The following is a 15,613-nucleotide window of genomic DNA, read 5'->3' as shown; positions in this document are numbered from 1 at the left end:
CATTCTCGCAGTCTAAGTTGTGCCTAGTAACAAATGAGTTAATCACATTGGGTTTTTAGCGTGAACATGCACAGTATCTAATTTGAAAATCACACAGAACCATAAAGTAGCTGATCACATCTTAAAAATTCAGCACATATAACTAGTTTATGGTTCTGGATGTCTTGGAAATCCAAGAGAATGAACTGTTATGCAGATTAAAACAGGATGGAGAATATCAAACAATGAGGGCAAATATATGTACTATAGCTAAATTAAGTGATCAGATCACTTTAGTATGTTACATCCTTATATGGAAATTTGCACATAGTATTGGGTGAGAGTTAAACTAAATTCTTTAAAAAATAAAAAAACAGGGATTAAAAGGCAATAGGGCTAAACTAGCTAACAAGCTACACAGTCAAACATGAATATTAAAACATGTATATCACTCCAGAACTCCTATAACGGTATCTACAACTTGTGCTATAAATAGCAGTATTACTTCATAGAGCCATAGAATTGAAGGGTTTGGAAGTTCAGCTCCCTGCATAGGGTAGAAATTCACTATAGTACCGGTAGCAGCATGCCCAAGTTGCTAGCTTATGCCCATTGTTCCAGTTTATTAAAATCCTCCTGAATCTTGATACTGGCCTCTTAGGTGTTTGTTATCCCCCTATTTTTGTGTGATCTGAAATTTTTATATTTTCTAACCATTCATCCAAGTCTCTTAAGAATATGTTGCACAGTACAGGACTCAAAAAAAAAAAAAAAGGAGCTTTCAATATGCTAATGTCATGGTTCTGATAGATGAAACTCTTCAAAAGAACTTCCAGGCATTGTTTACCTTAAAGAATCTTTTATTCGAGAAACAAAGTATTGGCATTATATAATTGAAACCAGAAACTAAATTCTCCTCCCCTGGATACAAAGTAACAAAGTGCAATTCCCTCCTCCAATAAACTGTCATAAATCACATTCCCCAATTAGCTTGAAGTGTGGGCTTTCTCCCAGCTCTCCAGCCTGCCAAAACAGTATGAGCTCTGGGCCCAATGTCCTTAGGTTCCATGATTAAGTTATTATTGTTATGACTAGCTGGACTCTCATCCCTATTCCCCCTCCCAGTAGCAACTAATTCTAAATGCAATAGAGAAAATGGCTGCATTTTCATCTGTTGTCAAAGCAAGAGCATCCGATGTTAGCAGCATTGACAGCTACTTGATGTTTCTATACAGTTTGACATGGAGTATATTAATTGGGTACAATTGTTCAGTCAGCTGATTCCATATAACAGTAATATAATCCAATCCACATTGTGCCATTTTTTTTTCCTATTAGAATCTCATGGGAGATTTACCATCCTGATGGCTTATATTCCAGGCCCCAATGATGGGCTAATTTAGATCAAGGTCTTCACATTTTGGAAAGTTCAACATTTGATTATTTGTCTTATCCATAATAACAAGAGCTGAACAAATTTTTAATGTAGGCTGCACTCAGCCATACCTAAGTCATTCTCTAATGAACCCACAAGTAAAACTAAATTTGATTTTAATTAAAATGAACATATATTTTCAGTACTTTCTTCCAGCCTGAAGTGTTTTCATTTTGGTTTATAAGTCTCAGCCGAAAGCCTTAAATAGAAAGATTTTTTTTAAAGACATAGTAACTGCAACTGAACAACAGCCTGTTTTCTTTTAATTGTACAGCTGCTCTCTGTATGTATATCCCAGAAAGCATGTGGGTGCTTTAAATAGTAGTAGGTAGCTGTTAAGTTTGCATACCCATATACTCTGAAACATCTCTTGAAAATCAAATTTGAAGCACCGTATAGCTTTAGTTTATAGATAAATAGCAATTATTCAGAATGCTATCCAGGTTGTTACATTAACGGGACTTTGTGAATTAATTTGGATGACCCTGACACTGCTAGTTTTTCATAAGATCTTGGAAACCTGATTCCTGCCTCCTTGGGCCAAAACATTGATTGAACACATTCTTAAATGACTGCACTGGAATATATTGTGGCTTGGCTATATTGTGGCATTTGTGTATTTTGCTTTTGGTTTACTTGATTTTTCTGTTTTTAGCTGCATGTAAGTCTCTCGGAGTCATTTGTTAGGTGAACAGAAATATAAATCATCCAAATAAATAAACAACATAAAGTCCTGGCATAGCATTAGATCTTGCTATTTTATTAGGAAAAACTGCAAGTATAAGAAAACAAACCATGTTCACATAATTATCTCATATCAACCCATTTAGGGGGAAAAAGATAAATATGGAACTTGATATGTCTACATGATTCTGAGGGTATCAAGAACATAATTCTGGGAAGTCTTTATGAATAAATCATACTTCTATTATTGTATCACTAGAGAACCTTATCAGATGCATTTTTAATTTTTTTAAAAAATAAATGGCTTTCCACCTAGGGCTTTGGCAGAGACATATAAATTAAAGTGAAAAATAAAGAGAAATTGTTTGAACTGGGAGAAAGTCCTAGAAGTTGACAGAAAAATCACTAGAAATAAATATAAATTAATGTTTTTGGAATAAACTTGCATTGAAATATGTAACATATTAATCGTATGTTTAGAATTAACTTCTCTTGAACTCCTTAATGTATTTCAAGTATAAATTGGTGGTATAAATTCTTGAATTTTATTTTCAGAAGGGGCTTTGATTCAGATAAATCAGGATTGTTTAAAATAATACTGAGCAATGTAGAAAAAATTTGTTTGCTCGTTGCTATGCCCATTTCAGAATTTTTGCTCTAGAATGGAAAAAAAAAATCAGTCAAGAATTAAAATGTTTTTTGGTTTCAGAAAATAGGGGACGGAATATGGAACCTACAATATAAACAGGGCAAGTCCTTAAATTTAATAGTGAAAATGTTACCATTAGTGCTCAGTTTTCAATTGCTGTTTTTTTTTCTTTATTGTATATTTTATTCTATGCCACACATTATTAACACACAGGATTTTCCAATTCTCCAGCATGGATCTTTTATTATTGCAATTCTCATTCTCTTGTTTACTGCCAGAGCCCATTAAATTCATCTTAACTATTGCTTCTATTGCTATTGGCTAAGAATTGGGTGGGTAAGCTGAAGCCCAGTTGTTGACTTCCAAGCAGTTTGTGGACAGCTTTGCAGGTAATATACCAAATTTGGAAGATGAATAGTTTATCCTTTGGCCAAGTTAGTGGTTGCAAGTGTAACTGAAGTGCAGCTTCCTAAATTTTTGCCACTGCCTTATGGCCATTAGAATCTTCTGGTTCAATTCATTTACAGGCAGATATATGTTTTCAGAGAGAAATAAGCAATCCGTGCCCTGGGATTCTGTACCATTTTAACAGGCATCTAGACACTATGGTGTTCAGAGGGGACAGAGACGATGACAGAAGCAGTTTTGGACAATCATAATGCAAGCACCATCCCATTTCATCATTTTGATGAAATAAATCAGTGAGCTATTTTGGCAGATGAGCTTGCCCCTAGCAATTTTCTATTTTCTGTGGGTCAAATGGGTTCTTTGAATATATCACTTCTTTTCCTTCGCCAGGTGGTTTTTTACAAAAAAATATTGCATTCTTACATATTTGCCCCGCATTCTTTGTCACATCCTAAGTTGAAGATTACAGTGATACAGAATTAAAATGATGCTCCTGAATTGGAAGGTGAGAGAAATTTTAATTTGTCTCTTAAATTTTGGTCTCATGATTTCTTAGTGAGTCTGGAAGAAACAGACCTGTATATTTTATTTATAGATGGATGCCTATATATTTAGAAAACTACAGTCTGTACTGTATAAATTAATGGTTTTGTAGCAAGGTTATAGCAGGTTCTTCCTATGGACTCTTTATCTTGTTTCTTAGCTGTGGCTGTGCAAGAACATATCTCAGTCAATGACTACACACTTCAGGTTGTGTATTCTTGTACTTTATCCGTGTGGTCAGCTTATCCTGGTTCTGTACAGAACAGATTCTGTTTACATGATTTGGGTTTGATGCGTGTGTTTTACTTTTACACTTTATAAAATTGTAGCCTACATAATCATTCTGTTCTTCTTTAATAGATTATGTTAAAGCCAGCAAAACTTGTACTGGGGGCTCCCTAACTATGGTTAGCTTTTTAGTGAGCCTATTTGTAATGTTAAAAGAACATTGTACATACCATCACAAATTAACCCCCAGGAAGCAAAGGAATGTTTAGAGAATTAATTATAAAGTACATGTACAGTATTTTAACTGAGATCATCTTCATAAGGCATTGTTAATATGATGAAAGTTATAACTATTCCATGACTTTGAAGGCCTTTTGAATAGCTGTTTCAAGGAATTAGTTTGAGTTTTACAGACTCAAATGTTCATTTTCTAGCTGTTCTGTTTATTTTATTACATTAAAATAACTAAGTGATTTTTTTTCTGTTTTAGGCACTGGAACATTTTCCACTACTAATGTACATTTTAGCTGCTAAAACATTAATTCTTTGCTTAGCGTTTGCTGGGGTAAAAATATATCAAAGGAAAAGACTTGAAAAGAAGCTGAAAAAGGAACAAGAAGAAAAGCAGAAAAGAGAACTGGAGAAAAAAGAAAAGTAAAGATCTAAAGGTATATTTTCACTGGAATTAATAATGTTTTATAACAATGGAGTTAAGAGGAATACCCTATTGATTGAAACAGTGCATGAAGGAAGTTGTGAAGTGACATGGCCCATTCTACTTTCAGAATTGGTCAGAAGACTCCTCCCCCCCTCTTTTTTTTTTTGCGTGAAAGAATTCTACAGTGTTACACTTGGGCATATAAACAACTCTTTTGCCAGTTCTGAAAACCTGGATGACTTATGTTGGTGATCTTCATATATGCGGCCCCATGCCTCAATACACAAATGCATACATATTAATTCTTGATTTTTTCCAGGGCTGAAGGTGCTTTCAGCTGGGTGGTGTACAGCTTCCCAATGCATTAAAAGCATACAATCTAATAAAAATGCAGCTAGAAATGGGTTGGTATTTACAATGTAATGTGAGTTGGAACAGGCTGTTATGGGATATACAGTAAACTGTAATTAAACAATCAGTGGTTCATTGTTGAATCCAGCCTTCCTTTGAAGGTGTGGGAGTGTTGTCGTAACTCACATTCCTCTGAATAATTTCATGCTTGGTGAGTTTACTGCAATTCTTTGGAACTTCAGTTTAGATTTTATATATCTCATAGGTATTTGAAAACTTCAACTGTCATAGTAGGAGGAGTGCTTTCAAATTCCTATTCTCCCACTCCTTTAAATATGACCATCACTCCTTAAATAATATGTACAGCAAGATAAGTTATTCTTATTTTCCTGGGCAGAAATACGTTAGTATGGGAACATTTAATATGAGAAAAAGACCCTGTCAGCTACCTTCCCATTATCACCTTCCATTCTCTGACTTTGCCTTATTAAAGACAAAACTTTTTCCAAGACAGAAAAAAAACCCATATGTCTCCTTCTTCAAGTCATGATCTTCCAGTCTTCCTGTTCAATTGTAGTAAAAGGCTTATGCCAGGATTATCATTTGGAGGTTTACTATGGGAACAGTGTCAACTAAAACATTTAACTTAGTACATAAAACATACTGGAACGGGAGCTCCGGAAGAATATATTTGAGTTAGGCATTTTATTTGAATAAGCTGCACTGCTTATTTTGCTGGGCCTCTTTGGGGCAACCTTGTAATGTGGCTGAAAAAGCTCCAATTGTTTTTTAAATGAAAGAATCAGCGTTGCAATTTCAAGGCATTCTAAAGAACTGAAAATTAATTCCTTTTATTATATATGGAATATTTGTCCTGAATCCACGTGCACTTAACACACAAATACACAGAGATACATACAGACCTCAGTCTATCACAACAGAACATTTACCTTCAAATATGTGCAAAAATGTGATTAGCACTCTGACAATTGGGAACAGTAATTAATGATCTCTTAGACTAGTGTAAGGCTTCTCTTATTATAGTGCTTTTGATTGGCATATTTTATTATTTGATACATGATAATTGCTGCATTTAGAACTTGCATGAATGGGAGATTTACAAAGATGAGTTTCAGAACACAAAACAATTTTGTTTTCTGGGAAAACAATGAAATTATGAAATGTTATATGGTGCTCTGAACCTCAAATGGCATGTGCATTTGTAAACTGACTTGAGTGCCACTTTCTGGTATCTTAGAAATTCAAATGATTAGGTTTCTGGAACTATTTTATTTTAAACATTTCAAAATAAAATGATATTGTGTTAAAACATTGCATCACAAAATCTGAAACAACAGCAAGAAACAAATCTTGAAACCCAAATATAAATTACATTTTGTACATTGAACTTAAGAAAAATAATTTGAATAAAAGTTGAGTAATAGCATGCAAAATGTTGTGTCATCTTCTGAGTGAAGGGAGAATGGGAGTTAATTGAACCTCTTGGACCGCAGATTCCATATCAAGCCACTGAAGATAAGACTACACTTCATGTTTCAGTTTAGAATGGCATCTGGAGTAAGACTTTATAAGAGTAAGACCTTTATCTAGGGCTGAGCATTTGCTCCCTATTATTAATGTATATAAGGCTTTCTCTTTATTTCCTAGTGTGACTTATCCTAATTTTGGAATCCCTCTGTCAACAGTCAGTTCAGACTTTTGATAAAAATTGTCTGTTTCTTTCTTGATTTTATTTTCTAACAAGGAAGGAAGGAAGGAAAGAAGGGGGGGAGAGCCAAAAGGAGAATGGATTGCGTAACTCACATTCCACCCATTTTGTATGCGGCTTCCAGATTAGTTCCAACATTGTCAGCTTTCAAATGAATAAAGATTGTGTACTTCAAAATAACCTACCAGGTAGGATGACTGTGCCCTTTGGCTTACATTATAAAACTTTGGCGCTATCTTCTGCAAACAAAATAAAGATCTCAAATTGTGTAAAAAGTAAGCTGGGAGGAAGTAGCAAGAAAAGGAAGAGTCAAACCCCAGGTCCACATCTTCCTTTCTACTCCTAAATTTTTTTATGCAGAGAATAGAGTGGGCTGAGATTTGAGCTGTGAAGTTGAAGCCGAGCAGTCAGGTGGACCTTAGGTACAGTAGCATTAGGAGTTGTGATGAAAGGGATTGCAGTGTTGCTTAGGAGCCTATGACATCAAAGCAAAATTTCCCAACTCGCATGTTGCTTTTTGCATGAGAAGATGGAGACTTACTAGCTGCTGCAAATAGAATCATTCTATTTTGTGTGCAGATTTTTCAGACATACGGCAGTTGACTTGGATGCCTTTCTGGGAAGCATTGAAGATTTCGTTGAAATGGAGAGCTTTGCTGGAGAAATGAATTTCCTAAGATCAAGATTTATTTGAACAACAATGTATTTTAATTTTGTTGTTTTGTTACAGATAGTAGCCGGATATTGTCAGTTACTTATTCAGTAAAATCTTCCTTTGCAAAACTGGTATCATTTGCAATCTTGCATGTTGTATTCCATTTGTTTAAATACCTCCCAGTTAAATAGATAATTGATTATTCTGCCATGCAAGAGGAAAACTATTCCTCTTTGCAGCCTAATCTGGTCAGTGTTGCTCATGAATACATCCTACTGGAAATAAATAAATTAGATTAGTCCTGACTGTTCTATTGGTTTTAAAACTACACTTTGAACTGAAAGGGAAAAGGAACCAGGTATTACATCTACCGCTGTCTGTCTCCCAGTAAAATAGATAATGCTAGCAGAATAAGTATGCTCTGTGGCTGCAGTCCCTGATACTTCATTCCCCATTATCTGCTCTGGAAAAGACACTTTGGGGCAAGTACAGAGGTGCAGTCTTAAAATTTCACATTTGATTAAGTCATTACTCCTCACTCTGTTATGCTTTTCCAGGCTGAAGGTACAAACTGTATGTGGAAAAAAAGATTATGCTAAAGCAGACATGTCAAACACAAGGCCCAGGGGCCGGATGTGGCCTGCAAAATGGTTTCATATGGCCCGCGAAGCCATCCTGGAAACAGTGAGGGAATGGCCCCCGCTGTCTTGGCCCTGGCCCAGGCCGGCCGGGAGCCAATGTACAATTTTGTGGTGGCCATCTATGCTGAAATGCATTCAGTCTTAGCTCCACAAGGCCGTCTAGAAACAGTGAGGAACCAGCTCCTGCCGCGTCGGCCTGCCCCCTGGGTGCATGCTGGGGAGATGTCACCCTTTGTGAGGAATGAAGAAATGGACCATGTCTTGGTGCTTGCCCCGGTCCCATCCCCTTCTGCCAGAGACCCTCAGATCTGTCCCACTCCTGCCCAGGCCCCCATCGGCACCCTTGACGCGAAAGATGTAGAGCTGGCCATGCCCACCCAGTAGGCCACACCCACTCCATCCATGCCCACCCAGTAGGCCGCACCCATCCTGGCCACACACCCCCGGCCTCCCGAGGGCAACCGCAATGCTGAAGTGGCCCTCAATGAAATTGAGTTTGACACCCATGTGCTAAAGTTTAAAATCTGCTGTGATTCCTATTGAAGTGAATCAGACTTTAGAGTGGGCCTGCAGATGACTGCACTCGTAACTTTGGGCATAATATACCACAAAATCAAAGGCTGTAGTTCTTTGCACTCTTGCATGGCAGAAAGTTCCATTCAATATAATAGGGCTTGTTTTTTAGTAAATATTAAAGGTGCTGCAACTTTACTAAGTTGAAGAAAAACTTGATAAGCTCTTGTGTTGCTTTTTCTGGGACTTGAAGTTAGACATGAATACAGAGCTTTAAAATCCTTAATATGGGCTCTAAATTAATACATAGTTTAAAAAGTCCATGATTGTTTGCATTGCCCTAATAATTGCAAATACATTTCAAATTGCCTAATTCATCTCTCTTTTTCTAATAACCAAGAGATACAGGTCTCTCATTAATGTGAGACAAGATGTATTGCCTTACCAGATTTTTTTAAAAAATTTCTCCTTTGCCCCTTTTATACAAATGAAATAATGACCCCACTGTTACTGTATAAGGCTTATTAGGTTCAGTTTTCATCTTCCATGTTTAAAGTAAGAAGCAGCCACTTAAATCTAATATGATGATTTGATGAACCAGATTAATTATAAAAGTACCTGAAATTTGCACAGAGTACAAGCCGTATCAGCAGGTACAATCTATAGGAATGAAAATGGGAAAATGCTGAATATTTATTTTATAATTCTGTTGTTTCCAGGCAAGGTGCACCAATTGGGACACAAGCTTTCACTCTGAGAATCTGATGAGAATTTTACTTAGGCTCTTTTTAAAATCTCCATTTGTCTTCCACGTGGCTTTTAAAAGGTTTTGTTTCTCTTTTTGTAGCTGGGAAACATATTCTTCTGCTTGTTGCTGAGAAAACTGATCACTGCTATCCGATTTATTTTGTTTTAATTAATAAGTTGGAAAATCAGTCCGTGGGCCAGCTTCCAGATGTTGCTGGAAACAACTCTCATCAGCCATCCTAGCCAGGGCTTTTGATAAACAGAACTGGACAACATTTGAAGGAACCCATGTTGCCAATTTTTCTTTTTCACTTAAACATGAATTAAGAATGAGAGGCATTGCTTGCCCTAGAACACCAAGGTCTATGGCACATTAATATCATGTACTGCCATCCTGTGGAAATGTGATGATTTGCTGTTGCTAACCATGATTAAAGTCACCCTAAATAAGAAAAAAATACCATAGGCTGACAATGGAATACTGTATATGTTTGGAAATTACTATTACTGAATTCAGAAGGCCTTTTTTCTTCGTTGCTGGTATAGCAGAAATGTCAGGAAGTGCTTGTATCCTCTCCATCTAAAGATGGATTCAAATGATACCAGTATCATTATTTTTAAAAAAATCTTTGGATAAAAAGATATACAATAAAATAGGTGGGAATCTTTCAAGAATATTGTTCAGCTAGCTAAACTAGCAGTGTGTCAATTGCTAGAAGATAAAAAAGTCTTCAGGTAATACTGGCAAACTTAACTCCAAGGGGAGAAATGGGGCATAGAAAGTCTGAAATGAGAAAAAAAAAAGAGAACCAAAAGGAAGGTGAAAGTGACTAGTAGACATAGAGAAGCCAAGAGAGAATTTGTGTTAACTGTAATTCTCTTTCCTTGTATAACATATGTCACAGATTTACTTTTTGCCTTATTTTTTTAAACCATGGAACTATCCTCTGAACATGACCAGTGTCTTGCTACATGCATCCTATTTGGAGGCTGAGTCTCTACCACAGTATTCATATTTACTGTAACTTATGTTTTCAGGGATACAGCCACAAGACCTCTTTAGAAGCTCTTTTGAATGTGTACATTGCTAGAGTATAATCATGGCTGATTATTACTTGAGCATCACAAAAATGGTTTCAAATTTAAGTGTAGATTTATTTAGCATTGGTTGAACTCTTCTGTTTATTTTTATTCTTCTGAATTGTACTACTTCCAAAAATACAGTATAGTCATTTTATGAACCAGAAATACGAAATTCATAAATCTCTTAATCACCTCAAAAAGTATTGGAGGTTTGGTGATAATTGGATGAAATTTGACCAAAATAAATCAGCTTAAAATATAATGCAGCCAAGGGCCAGGAATTCTGACTGGTAACTAGATTTAGGGAGAGAAAAAGTTTTCAGAGAAGAGTGTCTGTAAAAAACAAAGATTTAACTATACTTCTCCCCCAAACCCACCTATTTCTTGGGGTGACTACCATTATCTCTTGACTGACTTAGACTATTTCTTTCTTATTCAAAATATGAAAAGATTCTAGAAGAGAAGGAAATATCTCTATTGGAGCCCATCAATGTTTTGCTCTTATACTTTGTTCTAACACCAATATGAGAATCAATGTGATCCAATTAAAGTGTACATCCTCATAAATTTGGGATATGGATTAGATTACATCTTTGTTTTTCTTAATTGTTAATAACTTAATTCTTAATTTATTTAATTTAGTTATTTAATTTAAGAAAATTTAATTTAAGAAAATTTAATTTCTTAATTCTTAATAACTGGCCTTATTTTTCTTTTTCTCCTTTTCTCCTTAAAGTATCTACATATCTACAAATAGCTGTTTGTCCACATCAAACAAAATTAAATTAATCTACTTAAATGGCATATGTGAATCTAATACTATAACACTAAAAGTCACTTTAAAACTATTCTTTTTATTATCACAATTGACCTAGAATTATAAAGTGAAAATGTACATTTAGTTCATATGAATTAACCTATTTTCAACCAAAGATTACTTGACAAACGACTGGAGAAAGTCAGGAAAACTTATCCAAGTAGTAATTTTCCCATCTCCGCACTTTGTTAACAGCCACTTTCCATTTGCTTGGGCTCGTTGCCTCTATTCCTTTCCCAATCAGGTCACTGAACAGGATGCATTGATAGGAATAGGTCCTTTCCAAGGATGTCAGAGAAAAGTCTTTTCTGTTATTGATAATAAACCATTTCAAAGATGACCAGACAGCATCCATAGGATGCAAGTAATTGTAATCAAAAGGCACTGAAAGAAGTTCGTGACCTGTAGCCCTGGCAATTTCAGGGCAGTGTTTGATGTTCAACAAGTTTGGGTGAGAAATGGCCTGAGGATGAATTGTGTCCCCCTCCTGGTTAGATCCTTCAGTCTTCACCCTTAAGCGTTTTTTCTCTTTGACCACAATGGCACACTTCCCATAAGTAATAGAGAGAAAGTCACAGAATTCTTGAAACATGTCATCTTGTTGCCTTAAGGGTAAGTCATCCCTTAGATATACTCTGTATCTCCAGGGTATCCATCCTTGGCTGTTGCCAGCATGTACAACTGTCCATGCAGGCCAGTTGAGATTATCTTCATAAGGAAACTTGTCTCCTGTTATGAGACTTTCAGAAAGATCAGTTTCACCTAAAAATATAGTCTTGTAGTCATTAAGATGCAGAGTTCTTAAGCTTTTCAAATATTGCAGACATAATTTTCTTGATGTAGCATCGTGAGAACTCCGATGAATAATGTGTTTTAATAATGGGTTTACAATGCGATGCATTGTGGATTTCCTGGCAAAATTGAATTGCACAGAAAGTTCTAATGATGCACAGGGATAGTGATGATCTCATAATGGATTTCACTGCCTGTATTATTTAGTAATACTGAAATAAAAACTAAAGGTGCCAGGAAGGGCATCTGGCCAGGGAACGCTCAGCTCCTTTCAGTCGCCCCAACTCCACCCTGGATAAAGGGATTAAAATGTCGTCAAAAGAAAAAAAAATGAAACAAAAACTGAATTATGCATTCATGTGTCACGGACAATAAGGATTTTGCTTCCTGAACACCTTTTGGTGTATTTTACAGGTTTATGGCTGCTAGTCATGAAAATAACTTATAATTTAACTTATCAAGTATCATTTTATAGAAGTCTTCTGCACATTTTTATACAATGACAATATACACCATTCATTATCTGTTGGCTATGCTGCACACATGAAAGAAACATATGAAAATATGGAACTATTATTAAAACACACCCAATACACAGAGTACAAATACAATATCTGTGGAGGTTTAAAAGTAGTGGCTCTTGCACATACTGAGTACTGTTGTTGCATAGAACAAACATGCAAGAGAGTCACGTTATATTAAAAAGAAAGGGCCACCCCAAAAGAATTTGGTTCTGGGACAGGAAAACCTGGCACATGAACCATTTGTTGATGTGACAAAGATATTTTTGCTTCTGCTTCATGTAAATTTTGGACTGATGAACAATAAACATTTTTGTTATTTGAGACAAATGTTTTCAAGAATAATTGATGCCAAGATTAAGGAGGGCATTTTGTTGGTCTAAAGATCAGATATAGTACATCATCAATAACGAGCAGTTTGAAGATCTATTGGTGGGGCCAGAGAAAATTGTGTGGAAAACATTCAAAAATGTTGTTGAGAATTTTCTTGGCAACTACAAAGCAGCAAGCTACGTTCACCTGGTTGACAAACCTCTTACAGCATACAAGACCATGAAGTGTAACATGTCACTGAAGATTCGTTTTCGGCATTCACACTTGGATTTCTTTCCTGGAAATCTAGGGGCTGTCAGTCACAAACATGGTGAAAGGATTTACCACAAAAGAAAAATGGTATCAGGGCAACAGGATTCAATGCTGGCTGATCATGGTTGAACACTGAAGTGAGATGCATGGGAGATTAAATAGAAATGAAATTCAGCAGCAAAACACTTTTAGCCCTGTTGAACTCATGCACCATGTCAAAAACTTTATGTGATTAAATACATTATAGTCATTCAAAGTTAATTTCATATTTCTCAAGACTCCTGTGTGATAGTCATTCTGAAATTATATTTAGGTTCAGTTTTTAGGAGTCCATCATAATCACCAAATTAAGAAAGCAAAACTTGAAAAAAAATGTTGTCCAGTATAATGGGAAAAATGAAGTGCACCTGAAAAAAAAGTAAATTGGAACAAACAGCATGACTTATCCTGATAGGAAGCCAAAATTTTATACTCCAATTATCTCTGAATTGCTATGCAAGGGGATGGGGTGGAATGAGGCAGAATCTTAACATTTTCTAATAAGAATAAAAGTAACAGTTGGTAAGAAAGGAGTGGGTCGATGGCGCAAACATCTGCAAACATCCCTGCTGAAAAGCAAGAACATATCTGAAGATTTGCCTGAAGGTCAGCTGTTACTAAGCAATGCTCAGAATTCTTGTCACTTTTTTTCTGACTTTTTTCTTTGAGGCATGGTGTGTGGTCTTAAATTCAGAATAATTTTTTCAACTGTGCAGTGAATGACTCTTTGGTATGTCTTAATTTATCATAAAAGTGAACATCAAAGAAAAAAATATTTCCAAGATAGAAGAATGATTAATAGGGTACATTTGTGAAGCACAAAAGCACTTCGAATATTAACTGTTGTGGAAAAGTCAGATGTTCAGAACCCAACACTGAGGAGAAAGAACCATATTTATTGCAACAATCATTGCATGCCTGTTTTCCAATAATGAGGAAGCCTGAAAAATGAGAAAGCAAACATGTTTGAGAGCTACATGGTGGGAAATCCTAGGGATCTGGTTCGCTGGCCACTTGGGGGAAACTAGGCAGGTCTTGTTTATACATTTGGAGTTATTTCTCTTGTTAGGCAAAATGGCTTCTTCAAGAGTGGCAACAATGCTGAGGAAGTCCGTTGTTAAGGAGATGGAATGTTAAAGGTCATCAGGCTGATTGAGGATGGAATGTTGGGGTTTCTTACCCTCTTACTATGCTACAACTCCTATATAGGTCGTTCTTGTTTAATGATGTATTCAGAAACTAAAGCTATAATGGCACTGAACGAAAAGACATTCCTTTACATGTTTAGGTAACTTTAACTAACTTTAACTAAGAGATTCTTTACGTCTTACGTCCTATAGGCCTAACATTTCAATCACACCATAAGATTACAAGTGTTTTGTATTATTAAAATGTTTTAATAATACAATTTGTATTATACAAATATATTATTGAAACAAAACCTTTAACGTTAATATTTATTGCATTAATTTAAGTGTTAATATGAGTTGAAGGTGGATTTTATAGCTCTTTATCATAGAACTAGTAATCAGCTGCCTTTTATTATTTACTGCCTTTATTAATCTTGAGTCTTAGCTAGCATTTAACTTGGCTTTCTCCAAGTTCATTGAATCTACAACTTCCAGAATTTTATAATTCTGTAACTCTCAGAATGCCAGATTGAAAAAAGGCTGCTTCAAATATAGACCCTTCTTAACTCTGCTTCTTGACTCTCTGAGTTTGACTTTCACAGCTTTTGCTTGTAATTAATGTGCAAAAGAATCCTGTCTTCCTGGCCATCCCAAAGATTCTCACTCCATAATCTATGCCTACATTGCAGAAAGCAAGAGTCAGATGTACAGGGACAATTGTATGCATTTCAGGAATTAGATATCTAATTGCTGATGTGTTTATACATGTGGTAGAAGTATATTTGTTCTCTTCAGGTCAATTAACTAGGTTCTGTATTCCTGGGCCCCATATATTTCTCTACTGAATCCCATAAATAAAGCTGCCAGACGGTACACTCTAGCAGCAAAGTACAGGCAGATAAATGGAAGAAGCTTTGCAAAGCTGTAATCTGAAATGAAGGAACGATACATAAGTACCTTGTCATGTTGAATGAAAACACCACTCTTGTCAAAATCAAAATGACTGCCTTAATTTTCTGTCTCCGCTGTGAAAGAAAGAATACAGTAATATTGACCATATTTCTGTGTTAATAAGCTGTTTCTATGAAAAGAAACCCCCACATTTTGACATTGTCATCATATATATCAGGTTTCCATTGCCCTTTTCTGAATTTTCCCATCAGATACTGTAGAAGCATCCAAAGAAAAAGTAGACGATTTGTGTAGGAACCTTCCCATATTTTTATGACACCTTATCTCAAGGATCATTTTTCTATAAGTAAAATTGTTTTGCAATATACTGTACTATTCATTCCTTATGCCGTCTCCATTATGATCCTATTTGTATGAACTTCAGGCCCACAAATAGGACTTTGCACAATGATTTCACGTTACAGTTTTGCTACTCTCTGAACAATGAATTGACTTTTTGATTTTACATTCAGAC

General features: G+C 35.7%; 2 protein-coding genes across 10 annotated transcripts in view; one reads left to right on the top strand and one right to left on the bottom strand.

Annotated features, from left to right (window-relative positions):
• SMIM11A (small integral membrane protein 11A) overlaps positions 1 to 15,613 on the top strand; it is a 54,506-nt gene that overhangs the window by 2,551 nt on the left and 36,342 nt on the right. For 3 of the 9 annotated variants that reach the window (XR_005553564.1, XR_005553553.1, XR_005553561.1), the window contains exons 2-3: positions 3,546 to 3,660; positions 4,417 to 4,594. Coding sequence is in view for 1 of the 9 variants with exons in the window: in XM_039318702.1 (XP_039174636.1) it covers positions 3,640 to 3,660; positions 4,417 to 4,584 (189 nt within the window). In the remaining 8 variants the exon portion in view is untranslated. Of the gene's footprint in view, positions 1 to 1,420; positions 3,137 to 3,545; positions 3,661 to 4,416; positions 4,595 to 6,700; positions 6,853 to 7,243; positions 7,452 to 9,320; positions 9,679 to 15,613 lie in introns of those variants that run through there. The other 6 variants (XR_005553566.1, XR_005553563.1, XR_005553562.1 and 3 more) reach the window with 6 other exon arrangements.
• FAM243A (family with sequence similarity 243 member A) lies at positions 8,683 to 14,344 on the bottom strand. Its single transcript, XM_039318606.1, has one exon. It carries the CDS (start codon positions 12,019 to 12,021, stop codon positions 11,263 to 11,265), a length of 759 nt encoding a protein of 252 aa, XP_039174540.1. The 5' UTR covers positions 12,022 to 14,344; the 3' UTR covers positions 8,683 to 11,262.

The sequence above is a fragment of the Crotalus tigris genome, unplaced genomic scaffold (genome assembly GCF_016545835.1).
Source record: "Crotalus tigris isolate CLP2741 ecotype Arizona unplaced genomic scaffold, ASM1654583v1 scf7180000017601.7605149639:7615979, whole genome shotgun sequence".
NCBI classification, from domain to species: domain Eukaryota; kingdom Metazoa; phylum Chordata; class Lepidosauria; order Squamata; family Viperidae; genus Crotalus; species Crotalus tigris.
The sequence above is the reverse complement of the archived record's forward strand: the minus strand, read 5'-3'. Positions and strand labels throughout refer to the sequence as shown.

Bases quoted from the DNA above. Each gene is read 5' to 3' on its own strand.
- FAM243A (XM_039318606.1), bottom strand. From the start codon at position 12,021: ATGCATCGCATTGTAAACCCATTATTAAAACACATTATTCATCGGAGT.